At 42.3% G+C, this 14380-nt stretch overlaps 2 protein-coding genes across 4 annotated transcripts in view; one reads left to right on the top strand and one right to left on the bottom strand.

Annotated features, from left to right (window-relative positions):
* Positions 1 to 4217, bottom strand: part of REXO5 (RNA exonuclease 5) — a 437194-nt gene extending 432977 nt beyond the window's left edge. For 2 of the 3 annotated variants that reach the window (XM_086940804.1, XM_086940806.1), the window contains exon 1: positions 4084 to 4217. The gene's annotated coding sequence lies outside the window, so the exon portion shown is untranslated. Of the gene's footprint in view, positions 1 to 4002 lie in introns of all 3 variants that reach the window. The other variant, XM_086940805.1, reaches the window with a different exon arrangement.
* A 208-nt stretch (positions 4218 to 4425) lies between these two features.
* The window catches only part of ERI2 (ERI1 exoribonuclease family member 2), a 50618-nt gene continuing 40663 nt past the window's right edge, over positions 4426 to 14380 (top strand). The window contains exons 1-2 of the mRNA XM_086940801.1: positions 4426 to 4598; positions 13336 to 13398. Coding sequence (XP_086796927.1) covers positions 13376 to 13398 — 23 coding nt within the window. The 5' untranslated portion in view covers positions 4426 to 4598; positions 13336 to 13375. The remainder of the gene's footprint in view (positions 4599 to 13335; positions 13399 to 14380) is intronic.

Below are 14380 nucleotides of genomic sequence, written 5' to 3'. Positions count from 1 at the left end.
TAGTATGGTACTGTAATTATAGATTATATATATATATATATATATATATATATATATATATATATACACACACAGCACTTAATACCACTAACGAGGCACTGAAGTTCACTGTGGATGATGTGTATACCTCTTCATTGGCTTTGCTTAGACTGAAGCCTGTAGGTTTGTAGTGAGGCCCTTGGAGAATGTGTTCCGATATGTGTGGTTTTACCAGACCTTTGATCTAGTTATGTTATTATATATCAATGAGATTTGATGTGAAAGGTAGAAAATATAAGATATTTATATGTTTGGTTGAAAGGGTGAGGATGTATGCTTTGACCTTTATGGGGAGTATTTTGGGGTTGTGTGTGATTGGCTGTTCATATTGTGTCAGCCAGGACCAGGGCACGTAAACAACAACAAAGGTTTTCCGGCTGCAGTGAAGATTCTCCGGGGCTGTGGGCTGAGAGTACATAGTCACCACGGACACAGGAAGCTTCTTAACAGGGCCTTTAAAAGTCAGCTGTAAAAGCACTAGTTACAGCTGACTTTTAAAGGGCCTGTGCTTCGCGTCGGGTGTGACTTCCCAGAGGCTCAGGCCAATCCGAGGCAAGCAGAAGCAGAGAAGATGGTCACAGGAGCAAACACTGTGAATACGTATTCACAAAGTATGCGCCTGCGGCCATCTTCTCTGTTTAAACTTTAATTGAAGGACTGGTATGGCAGCAAGGTCCGAGGGACGCCAATTAAGGCCGGGCGGGCCGCCAGCGTGCCGTACTATGAGTACCCCTGCTTTAGATGCTCTTAACGGCGATCACACTCTGACCCACTCCGTTAAATCATTAGGAATTACCCTAGACTCAAAACTAGACATGGCCAATGACATCAAGAACTCCGCAAAGAGTGCCTTCATCAATGATATGATATGATAAATAGAATTTGTAGAGCGCACATTCACCTACAATTTCTTGGCGCTGAAGTGGGAGGGCTGAGCGGTGCAAAGCAGGGTGAAACTAGTTGTGAGCCAACGAAAAGAGCCAAGTTTTAAGTGACTTTCTAAAGAGGGTGTAAGAGGGGATAAGGCGGAGTGCAGAGGGAAGAGAATTCCAGATAAGGGGAGCCTGGGTGGAAAATCTCAAGCCTCCATGTTTCTTACGTCTGAAGGAGCAGGGAATAAGAAGATTGGAATCGGAGGAGCGAAGAGCACGTTGAGGAACATATCGGTGTAGAAGAGAGGAAATGAAAGAGGGTCCTTGAGAGGAAAGGGCTTGATGGATCAGGCAGCAGAGTTACTTAACAAAATAAAACCATTCATCCCAACAAACGACCTCAAACAAGCCACCCAATCACTGTTGCTATCCAGACTTGACTATAGGAATGCCGCCCTCACTACTACAACAAAATCTCACCTAGCCCCCCTCAAAACTACTCTCAACGCAGCAGCTAGAATGGTCACAGGAATCAGGAAATACGATCACATTTCACCAGCACTCAGAGAACTAAAATGGCCCCCAATCGAACTGCGTGCCAGATACACAACTGCCTGCCTCACACATAAATCCCTGCACACAGGAAAACCTGAGTATTTGGCTGCCAAACTCAAGAGGGCTGGTCAGACTAGGAACCTCAGGAGCCCCAGCACCCTACTACTCATCCCCATGAAAACATGCAAACAAAAAATTACTGCACAGTCCTTCGCCGGAAACGAACCCAAAATTTGGAACGCCATCCCATTCGGTATCAGGACTATACTGTCCTTCACAAAATTCAAAAAACAACTTAAAGTCCTTTTCCTCAACCATTTCCTCCAGAATGGATAGCCACCATCAAAACGCTATCCCCTGCTCGACGTCTTTTCCTGACATTGTCAATCAATCAATTTATAAAGCGCACTACATACCCGCGAGGGTCTCAAGGCGCTGGGAGGCTGCAGCTAGTGGTCGAAGAGCCAGGTCTTGAGTAGTCTCCTGAAGGTTTGATGGTCTTCTGACTGCCGTAGGAGGAGAGGGAGGGAGTTCCATGTCTTGGCAGCGTGGTGGGAGAAGGACCTGCCTCCGGAGGTGGTTCTGTGGATGCGTGGGACGGTGGCCAGAGAGAGATCGGCGGAGCAGAGTCTCCTGTTGGGTGCGTAGAATGACAGTTGGTTGTTGAGGTATGCTGGGCCTGTGTTGTGAAGTGCCTTGTGAGCGTGGGTCAGGGTCAGGAGCTTGAAGGTGATTCTTCTGTCGACTGGAGCCAGTGCAGGTTTCTCAGGTAAGGGGTGATGTGGTCTTGGCAGGGGACGTCGAGGATCAGTCCTGCTGAGGCATTCTGGATTCTTTGAAATCTGCTGATGAGTCTGGCTGGGGCTCCGGCGTAGAGGGCGTTGCCGTAGTCGATCCTGCTGCTGATGAGGGAGTGGGTGACGGTTTTTCGTGTGTCGGTGGGGATCCATCTGTAGATCTTGCAAAGCATGCGGAGGGTGTAGAAGCAGGTTGAGGAGACTGCGTTGATCTGGTTGTCATGGTGAGTTTCGAGTCGAGGATGACTCCCAGGTTGCGTGCGTGGTTGGTTGGTGTAGTGGCGGTGCCCAGGAAGGTGGGCCACCAGGAGTTGTCCCAGGCTGAGGGGTTGGGTCCGAGGATGAGGATATCTGTCTTGTCCGTGTTGAGTTTGAGCCGGCTTTCTTCCATTCAGTCGGCGACCGTCTTCATACCATGGTGGAGGTTGGCTTCGGCGGTGAGGGGTTCGTTGGTGAGAGAGAGGATCAGCTGGGTGTCGTCAGCGTAGGAGATGATGTTGAGGTCATGGAGTCTGGTGATGCGTGCGAGTGGAGCCATGTAGATGTTTAAGAGCGTCGGGCTGTGGGATGATCCTTGTGGGACACCGCAGATCGTCTTGGTGCCTCCGGAGTGGAACGGAGGGAGGCGGACTCTTTGGGTTCTGTCGGAGAGGAAGGAGGTGATCCAGTCCAGGGCCTTGTTGCGGATCCCTGCGTCGTAGAGGGGTGTGCATAGTGTGTGATGGCAGACAGTGTCGAAGGCTCAAAAACGTACCTCCTGCCTGCTATTCGACCGCCAGCTGCTCCTACCCCCCCTTAATTGGTTCAACCCCAAGACAATGTGCACTCTATGAGGTTATCTCAGGACTCACGGACTACCTCAATGCTACTCAGCACACTTGGACTTCAGAACCTATTATGTAGAATCCTGCTTTATTGTATCAACCCCAAGACAACATGCACTCTATGAGATTATCTCAGGTCTCACATACTACCTCAATGCTGCTTAGCACACTTGGACTGCCAAACGTATATGTTGAATACTGCTTATTGTATGAATCTTGCTCAAAAACAGTTGTGAAGTGCTCTGATACTCTCGGGTCAGGCTAGCGCTATATAAAACTCCTTAATAAATAAATAATTGTGCTGTGTGGAATGTTGTTGTGCATGATGATGGAATGGAATGAAAGGATGCCTGTGATGTGGAGTGTCAATTGGAGTATGGGCTGAAAAGCAGGGAGGCTGCTCCTGGTGAGGCTAAATACGGATCTACTAGAAGACCATCCTAGGAACTAAGAATAATACACCTTCATCATTAATCTACATCTTGGCAACTGAATAAATTCTTTATAACAATATGTTCCATACGTACATAACTAACTAAATAATTATCTCACTATGTGTGCGTGTGTCCAACATATAATGGCAGCCTGAGAATGTAAATGCAAATAACTTCACATTATATGCGCACACCCCGCCAATTTCAATATAGTATACAAGCACACGCTTCATTTATAATGTAAATTCTCTGACAGCGAAATCCGTCTTGTCAGTATCAAAATACCAGATGGCAATATGAGCAATGGAGCGCCAGTAAAGATTATATAGAAGACTTACATCAAAATTCAAACAGATATTTTTTACAGAAACGTTCACAACGCAGCAATCAGGTGCCCCATTCCCTAAATAAGCTGGTAACATGATTCAAGGGTGCCCTATTCTGAATTTAGCATCGTTACCCCTTTACCCTGCCAATTTACGAGCTGCAGTTGGTGTGACCCCTCTTTCAGCTGGATACGCGCGTCAAGACTGCCCAGTCCATATTCTGTTTGCAGACCTACCTCTCCAGTGCTATGCTGTCTATGGGTCCCCTTCTCCACTGTTGGACAGCGTGAACCACAAACAGAACAGCATGAATGCCGGTTCACGTGTAGTTGGACAATCACTTCCGAGTCGTGATGACGTTGGTGCAAAAGCCGCAAGGAAACTCATTTTCCGGGGCGAATCATTTTTAACCAATCGCAGACTTCAACTACAAATACAACAGCTAGGGTCCTCCTACTTCGGCCTCTTAGCCTGTCAATCAATGTAAACTAGGTTTCCGATTGACTCGACTTGCCGTCACTTATTGTCGTAACGGAGGCAACCAGATTTTTTAAACACTGGGGCGGGAGTATTAAGTTGGGTGGTCGTGTTCGTTCTGTCATTGCGAGAAGGCTGGCTGTCATATGTGTGTTTGGAGGGTGGGCTCCAGGATAGGCTCTGCTCTGTAAGGCATCGAGCGCTGAGAAGGGGTATGCGTACCTGCATGCGGCCGAGTGGACTTGTCAAGAAAATGTAATCTTCCCAAAGTCGGGTGTGTATTAAATTAAAGCAATTCTACGTTTTTCAACGTTAACTAATTAGCTAACTGTACATGTCTTACTCAAGTTTTGAATGGTTTTAGATCGAGGTGGGCGAGTCAATAAAAGCTTGAGCTAGATGGGCCACCGTATTCTTCTTTCTCATGTTAAGCGCACTTTTGAATACAATACATACGTCCAGGGCGTGCACTGTACATACATCTTTTGTGATTAAGTCTATTGTTTTGCTTCATGTATAATACAAATCTTGGCTTTGCTTAGGCTATTATCTGACATGCCTGCATCTTAGTTCCCTAATGGACTTGTTTTTTAGGAAGTGGGCAGAACTATATCGAAGTTATTATTTAAACATTGGCACTCTAATAAATACCGCTTTGTTTATATATTCTGGGTTTCTATGGTGTTAAATACAAGTTTTTGAATTTTGAGGAGATTTGATTTATTTTATTCTCAGTTTATTTTTTACAAATTGTGCATGTGTACATATACCTATATGTCCAAGACAGAAATTACTCAAATATGTATATGGCACAACAACGTTTTGCTTGTGTCATTACTGCTCAGCCGATCTGTCATGGAGCAAGCAATCTAATTGGAAACTTTGTAGTTGAAAAATAAGTTTACACTTGGGCGAATTAATCTGTTTGAGTCATTTTTCGTCTTAGGTATTCACTTACCCTGCGATTCCTTTTTTTTAATTCAAATTTTTGCTTTGGCTGGGTGTGTGTGTGTGTTTATACTTGTAGAGCAAAAAGCTACTCGGGAAGAGTATCCCGGCACTCAACTCAAGAATCTCAGGACAGAACTGTTACTATTACTAAACTACGGCAAAGACCGTTAAGGCTATTGCTGAAATAGCCAGGTTTTCAGCGGCTTCCTGATGGATAAGTCAGGCACCAGTCTGAGTGATGCCAGCAGAAAGTTCCACAGATGGCAGCTTGAACTTGGAAGGAGCGGCCAGCTATTTGGGTGCGGGAAAACTTGGGGACAATCGCCTACTGCAAAAAGGAGGACCTCAAGGTTCTACCGCAAATAAAGTGTAGAACTCTTTCTGATATAGTGGGCGCCTGTATCATGTAAAGCTTTAAAAGCTAAAACCAAAGCTTTGAAACAAATTCTCTTTCGAACAGGAAGCCAGAGTAGAGTTTTCATGTGAGTGGAGACCCTAGCTCTGGGTCCCAACATGAGAATCTCCCTGGCAGCTGCATACTGGACCACCTGAAGTCTTTTCAGTAGGTATTAAGGGAGGCCCAGGTATAAGACTGTTACAGAGTCCAGCCTGGAACAATGAGAGCTTGGACTATGGTCTTCCCATGGGTGATTGCTAGTAAAGGGAAGACAATTCTTTTGGCCTCCTAAGAATACTAAACAGGATACGGCTACTGTCTGAATTTGAGCTTTCATTGATGGTGTCATCAGGGATGCGCATTCACAATTGATAGACAGGGGGGGGTTGATGTGTGTCCTGCCATTCTTAGGTGACTCGTAGCCAGGCTTAATAGACCTAGCTGCATTTAGAGTAATGGCAGGAGTTGTTGCTTGCACCTGAATGGACTGTGTCTGTCTTCCACAAAATTGCCTCGACCTCCTGTGGTGAACCTGACCTGAGCAGGTAGAACTGGTTTATGTGCGCTGGAGGAACTTATTTGTATCAACTTCAAAGGAAACTGTGGTATAAATATTGGGGCCCTGACCCAAGAACTTTATATTACTGCTAGACTAAGTAAGGAACCTGCTGGGAGAACTGCCAGGAGTACTTCTTCCCCTTTGTTGTTGCCTTGGTGGGTTGAACTTCAGTTGCTTCTTCTATCTTGGGTAGGGAAAGGACTGGATTGTTCTTTCTGCATATTAATTATCTCCAAGGGCTTCATGTAGAGCTTGCCTCCTCTTGGAAGTCTCAGTGAAATCAAAGACTTGAATATCTTCGGAACTGGATGTTTCGACTGCCACAGAGGAAAAAGTTAACCCAACGCTGTCAATGACGCCGCTGCCGGCTCAGTGACCTGAGGACACTGCCTCCACAAAGCTGCTTCTTGCACCGTGACCTGAGGTCTCTGCACTGCCTTGCTACACACCACTGCCACAGCCCTGGTCTCACCAACGACTCTTGAAGCTGACATTGCTGCTGCTTGCACCATGGTTTGGGGGTAATGCTTGTAGGTTACCTGAGGCCCCGTCCCACACTGCAGGCATGGCCCACCGACGCCAGTGCCATCAACTCCAGATCATCAACTAACGCCGCAGACTGCACAGCGACCTGTGCTCCACACACTGCATTGCCCCATCTTGCACCGCTGCCTTTGGCCTACAGATGACAGCGCTTCAGCAATGACGTTGCCTTCACCGTGAACTGTCAGCACTGCACCGACCCGCTTTGCATCGCCACCCTGGTCGTGGGACTTCGCTGGATGACCATCCCTGAGCCGCTGGCTGCACCGCGACTTCAGGGCACCACACACAGCACCTCTGCTTCATAACGCAGCCCGACATCTGTGTTCCTGACTTCAAACATCTCTGAGTTCGACGTGTGACTTCAAGGGCACTACGACTCCTACACCGAATTACGGCACAGACACCGCTCCTCCGGAGCTCACAGCAATGTCCAACACCCTACATCTCCAACGGTACTGTTTTTATGGGTCTCCCCGACACCGTAGGTAGGCCTCGATGCCTGAAATGGTGGATTAGTTTGTTCATGACCCGTGATTGCCCTGGACAGAGCTATCGACATCAAGGAACTGTTTTTAGTGTCTATTATTGCTTTATTGGTATATGAATCACTGTATGTTGGATTTTTATCGTTTTGGTCTTATTTTATAGATGAATATTGGCTATTTTTTCTAAAAACCGGCGTGGAATCCATTTTGTAGTGTTTTCACTGAATTCTTTATATGCAAATGGTTTACACATTGCCTCTGGGATAAGCCTGGCTGCTTGTGCCAAGCTACCAAGGGGGTGAGTAGGGGTTACTTTAGATGTGTAATCCCCTCATCTTGACTTGAGTGGTGGATTCTGCCTGTCTTAGGTGCAGCCAGAAAACCCATTTCTAACAATATATCTTTTTTTGGCCCTAGGGGATCTGGTCCGCGGGGCCAATAGTTGCTTGGGAGTATCTCCCAAACCTGGCCAAGTCTAACGGTAGAGTGCACAGAAAGAGTAACAAGACGGCTTCTTTAACTGACGAACCCCGTTACGCAGTCATAAGGTTCTGACGGGGCTGGAGCATACCGGGACAGCAACAAATCCAGTGTAGCAGGGATTCACGTTTGAAGTTGCAGATTCTACATCGGATTTTGTGTTCAAGGGAATTCCACCCAGGGTTTAAGTCTTTAATTGATAGGGGCACTAATCTGGCCCATATGTTTTTGAGTGCTTTCCTTCCCAGAGTTTGATTAGGGTAGGGCTGGATTTTGTGCCCTGCATATGATGTTAGATCATTTATGTGCGACAGTTGGAAACCTTGTTAACTGAGTTTTTAATGGCCAAATAGTTTATCGACCCTTCATGCCAATTTTCAATTGCCAAGCCCAACATTTCCACTGCTTTCTCCATTTAACATTGCCACAGTTTAATTGACCCTCCATAGATTGGCTTCAGCATGCTTTTTAAGCTTCTTGCTCGGGCTGTTAATACTTGATAGTAGTATTTTGTGTGCATTCCCAAGCATTCTTTGCTTTGTTGCTTCAGTCCAAATTCCAAACGAATTAGGCTGTTGCAGGTGTATTTACGGAGTTTGAAAATGCGTTTGTAGGCCAGGCATTATGCTTTGTCCAACATTGCTTCCATTTTTGCCTGGAAATGCCTGCTGTGCATAACCTGCGGTTGCCCTAATTTTAGCTTGTATTACTTTTCTAATGGGGGCTGTCGTTGGACAATGGATTCATTCATTTAGTTTGCATAGGACAAAAGTTATTGACTGTGCTCTGGCCTTCATTTTGTGCAGATGTAATGTTGCTTTACCCGTTTCACTTAGCAAACACACGAGGTAGTTGTACGATCTTGCAGTAGTGATGCTTTCTTTGCCCACATGCCATTTTAGTAAAACTTTTTTAGGAAAATGACCGAAAATAACTACTTTTGTTTTTTGAACATTTATTTATAAGCTCATTTCTTTCGTTATACTTATTAAGGGTGTCTAGGCCCCTTTGTAGCCCGATTTTTGTGTGGTCCATTACCACTAAGTCGTCTGCATATTGTAATATTTGCAGTTTGTTGGTCCCAGTTTTCGGGGTTGCAAGATTTGTGTTGTGAAGCTTCTTCCCCAGGTCAGCGGTGTATAGATTAAACAAAGTGGGGGCAACTACACATACCTGTTTTAGTCCGGGATATGTCAAGCACTACTTCGTTATGGTGTTATCTGCTAACTTCACTTTGATCCAGGTGTTGCTGCATAAGGAAATGGCATTCAGGAGACCTACTGGGATATGCCAGTTACGCAATTTATCCCAAAGCTTATGTTGGGGCACCCCATCAAAGGCAGCTGAGTAGTCAACAAAACATGCAAAAACTTGTTTATTATTTTTGCAGTTTGCTTGCATGGGAAGACACTAAAACGAGTGTCTGACCCCAGGCGACATGCGGTTGGGATGCAGGGACAGGGAAAACAGAGGGCTGCCTGCAGCTGTTTTGGCCGGGCCTTCCGACAGATCCATTCTGCGAATTGCCAACGGCCATGTGCTGTACTTATTTGCTGCCCTTGCAGAGGGTGTGACTGCCAGGTACAGCACCCAGCTCGTGCCATGTACAGCCAAAGACAGTGTGTGGTGGAAATTAGCTACACACAGGTAAAAACTGAGTTATGTTTTGGACATAAAGCTGGTACCAGAAGCATTATTGTCATCTTGCAAATTTACAATCAAAGGGCAGTTGCGCTGCCCTCTATGGGGTGGAGCTCTAGGGGGTACGCGACTGTGTGACCACTTCAAGTGGCTGATAAGAACTTCCTAAGAACTCTGTTTAAGTTGGGCTAGGTACCAATAGCAGCACTTTATGCGGAGTTTTCCTCCAATATCAGAAACTGCAGCTTTAAGGCCAGTTCTTTATTGGTTTTGTTTTTTCAGAAATTCCAAGGTAGAGGTGCATTTAAAAACTCTAGAAGAAGCTACGTACAATGAGTGCAGGGGTAGCACACGATCGTCTCATGTATAGAATGTCTTAAGCGACCTGCGGATGGAATTCCTAAGGGAATCCCCCGGTAAAGTTAGGCAGGACAGACCTAATCGAAGAACGGCATCGCTTATATACACAGATGAAAAAGAGTCTGAAGTTAAGGCCATGGTCTCTTGTATACAACTATTTTAGTTACCACCGTGGCTCCACCTGCATGTAGTACCTGGCTGTGTTCTACCCTGAATTAAAGAGAACACTGTATGTAAAGCACAGGCTGGGTATCCTGCCAACTAGGGATTACCAAACCCGAACCTTCAGGCTTACTGTGGAATCGGTGTTGTGATTGTAGCTCTGGTGGGATAGATAACCAACCCATTTCCTTTTGAAGTCATTTTTTTAAAATTATGTTTATTTACTCCAAAGTATGGACAAATGAAGCATAGATTCAACAATATAATATGAGCAGGTGTGATTACAAATAGAAGAAAATTGGAAACCTATTTAATTGGTTACATGTAAAGAAGGTATTAAAATTAATTTGCATATCTATTACTATATATATATATATATATTACCTACTGGCGGTCGCCAGTAGGTAGTTATAGTTAGGATTTTTTTCATATATATATATCTATCATACATGGTCAGTTAGTCTAACATGAGACACTCTTGGTTGGATGAATCTCCATGAACTATATTCACAAATCATCTGTTGTCCATCCCCTGCTCCATCATTCACCCCCTGGAACCCTGTCATACTTCCTTTTGAAGTAAATAGGATTCTGCCGGTGGTGCTTGCTTCTCCCCTTTTTCAAAACTGATTAAGCTAGAGGTGTTAAATTGGCAATGACACTGCATTAGTTCGGACGATATGTATGTGGTTTTTTCAATAGTCATTCTTTTGGGTGGCGTGGTCTTTTCAGAGCCAAATACCCACTGTTAGGAATCAGTTCAGTCTGATACCTGAAGAGGCTTTCGCATTATGTAAAATGCTGCTATCCCTGGTTCATCCAATGAAAAGGTTGACTGTTTATAATGGGATGGTAAATATCAGCTAAGTGTTTTATTCTATTCTTTGCACGTGCACTTTCATATTTAATGATTGGTAGGCTGGTAAGCAATGCTGTGCTTGGCTGTGGGGCGGTCTACATCACCTAAGTGTTTTATTCTTTGCACTCATATTTTGGTGTTTTGTGACTTTGACTACTATGTTGGAATGCAATGTTGTGCTTAACTGAGACTGTTTTCCAATGGATTGCATTTTTAACATGTTCTTAAGAAATTTCCATTGTATTTATTTTGTTTTTATCTGCAGTTTTTATTATTTTATGGCAGCTGATACATAAACTCTGACTTCGACTATGACTGAGTTCTGTTTCTGGTTCAGTAGCGCGCACCAATGAATTTAAGCAGTTATGGTTACCAATGCGCACAACACATACCATCACTCACCATGCTCAAAATACTGATATGCCGATGGTACACAAATGAGGAAAGGAGACATCAAGAGAAACCTGCTAGGTGGCACCAATTAAGTCTTGTTGTGTGCATTGGTAACCATAAGTATCAAATGTAACTTGTTTAGCATATTTGAGGCGGAACAATACATTTTTTTAATAGAGGTGGGTTAACCAACAAATTTACAGGGAGCGGTGAGGCTGAACCAATCAAAGGGTCTGGTACGGCTACAAAAGCTAGTCAACGGGTCCGGCAATTAAAATGTTTAGCATGTAAATTGTACAACTAACCTTATGTTAAAATGTGATACCCTGTTCAAAATTCAAAAGCAGTGTTTCTTTCACCCAAGTATAACCGATTTATATCACCTCGTTCAGAGTCACTGATTGAAAGTGAGTTTTTAAACCTGAACCTTCTTTTTAGCATACAACTGATTCATGCTGTTGCCTTGAGTGAGCAATTGCCAATTAATAAGAATGTATCACAATTAAAATCTATTTGTAGGTAAAACTTACATTGGCACTAGTTGTCTGTTGTCTGGACCATCTGGCTGATCATAACATATTGCTACTAGGGGCAAATACCAATATGTAACAAAAGTTTGGTTTCGAATATACAGGTAAATTAGTCGGTGAATATAGTGTAATCTTAATATTAGAATAAAAATGCATCCACACGAAGCAATCTTGTATGTATCTTAGTCTAGAAAAAATGTTAGCTAACCCTGTTTCAAGTCCTGTGATCTCGGTTGCTACATGCCAGGTGTCAGTAGCTTGAGTCACTTTTTCCCCTCCAATCTGTGATTTTATTTTCCATTTCTCATTAGAAATACAGAACCAGAATGGAAAGTAAAAAAAAAAACGTGGTGATCTTCCTACATGTTAAAGAATAACATATTTGCTAGCAATAAACGGTTTAGTTCTTAATGCTTTAACATTTTTTAAGTGTGTATATATATGTATGTATGTATATATGTATATATGTATGTATGTATATGTGTGTATATGTATATATATATATATATATATATATATATATATATATATATATATACTTTGTGTTTTCGAAATCTTCATTAAAATCAAGTTTTTTCACTTTATTGTATTATGTAGCTCCACTTTTAAGACTGTCCATCTAGTTGCTTTGCTCTTAGTTGTACTTTTAACACTTTAGGTAAATCATTGATCCTTTTAAACCTCATTGAATGTTGATCTACTATTTCTTGTTTTCATAGCCTATGAATATACATAATTTGGAAAAAAATACATACTAGCCGTTAGTGGGAAATAAACAATCCAACTCTTTTTCAAGAACTTTCATAAGTAACCTGATAAAGGCAATCTTATGTTCTTCTTGACTCTGCCACTTTCTAACCAACAGTTTCTGCATTATTGCATAAGAAAACCTCAAACGTTTGCAAGCAGTAACTAATTTTGTTTTATTTGCAATCTCTGTTAGCAGCGTGTTGCTATGACAGCTTGCAATTGGAGGCTTCATGTTTAAATATTTGCTGACCCATGAAATAGTGAGTCTTTATAGATGGAAATCAATATCTCAATGTTCAAAACTGCGTAGAATACTATTATTCTTTAGCGTTAAAAATACAAATTTGTCCTGCAGATTTCTTGCTTGAAGCACCCATCAAAGCTGACCTGTCCCTCCAAAATAAAATGCAAAACCTGCATGGCTAAAGTATTGCTATGCAGGGATATTTCAAGTTTTCTTTGGTAGGATCTGACCTATTCCTAAAGGAACTCCTCTAAACACCATAGTCATGTTGTTTGAAATATATATTAAATTATCACATTTTTTGACAAATGTTAATGTAGATTTTGGGTTTTGGACGATTTAAGACCAATCTGCCTCATGGATCTTACTGTACATGGTTCCGGTATTCTTTAAAAAAAAAAAAACGTTTTAATATAGTTTACGTTCATTTGTACTTCGCATAGGAATTTTTAAATGATCGTTGTTTTTTTATTTTATTTATTTATTCTATTTATCCCCAACAAAAAGTTGTTTGCGGATTCTCTCGGTAGCTAATCCTTCTTCTTTTTTTTCAAAAAAAATTTTTTTTTTGTCTTGGTTTTATTTATTTTGGTATGTTACATAAAACCTTATTAGAACACGATAATAACAAAATTATGTTGCCCCATTGTTTAGGAGGAGGCAGACGGCCTAAACGGTGAACCTCTACTTCAAGATGGCAACCAAGCACTTGGCAAAGTAAGTAATGTAGATCACCACTATTCCACAATTTAGTCTGACCTTTACCATAGCGACGTCAACATGTTAAATGAGCTTTAACTGGCTGTTAGCAATTAAGTTCGATATCTATCCACTACATTGTATAATACATTTATATAAACATTTCTTCATGTTCAGTGTGTAATTGGCTTTTTTCCGAATCACAAACAATTGTATTGTATTGTAATGTGAGTTATAAAACGTTTCAGCGATTCAGAGCAAAATTAATTGGTCCCTAGGACCAGGTAAGTTTTTGTATGCAATTGGGTGGCTCAAGGCCAACAGGAAAATATTCTAATGCACATACCATGTAAAAAACCAATGCTTGGTGAGGCAAAATGTCATCTTTTAACTCAACACAAGTTATAGCTACACCAGCACAAAATATATTGCATGTGTATTCATTAATGCCGCATAACTTTGCGGTAGATGTAGGTATGATATTTTTCGTATCCTTTTTAATCTTGATCTTTTGTTTTAGTAAAATACTGATTACCTTTCAATTAGGTAATCTCACTTAATTTAAACAATTGGGCCAGTTTAGTTTTTTACAAATGTAATCTGACTTGCAATATTTTTGCTTTTATTAAAGGTCTTTATTATTTATCAAGTGCAACCTCTATAGTTTCTAGGTGTGGGAGACTCTTTGCTTTTTGCTGTGTGACTTAGTTGAGTGGCTTGCTGTACAGCTTGGCTAATTCAGTGGCAACCACTGTGTTTTTCTTACATTTCTGAATTAACTGCATAGTCATTTTAGGTTTCCTGAATTTTGGGAGTCTAACCTAAAAAAAGTTTTTAAACTCCTGTAAAATGAGCTGTCATTGTGCGGAAGCATTGTATTGCCCAATAAACAAACCTTGAAAGTACCTGGCTGGTGTGGCTTGCCATCTCTTCGGTAAACAAGCGGATCAAGTGTGTGTGTGTATATGTATGTATGTATGTGTATATATATATATATATA

Source organism: Lissotriton vulgaris, chromosome 10 (assembly GCF_964263255.1).
Source record: "Lissotriton vulgaris chromosome 10, aLisVul1.2, whole genome shotgun sequence".
Lineage (NCBI taxonomy): Eukaryota > Metazoa > Chordata > Amphibia > Caudata > Salamandridae > Lissotriton > Lissotriton vulgaris.
Note: the sequence above shows the minus strand (reverse complement) of the source record. Positions and strands in the feature narration are given on the sequence as shown.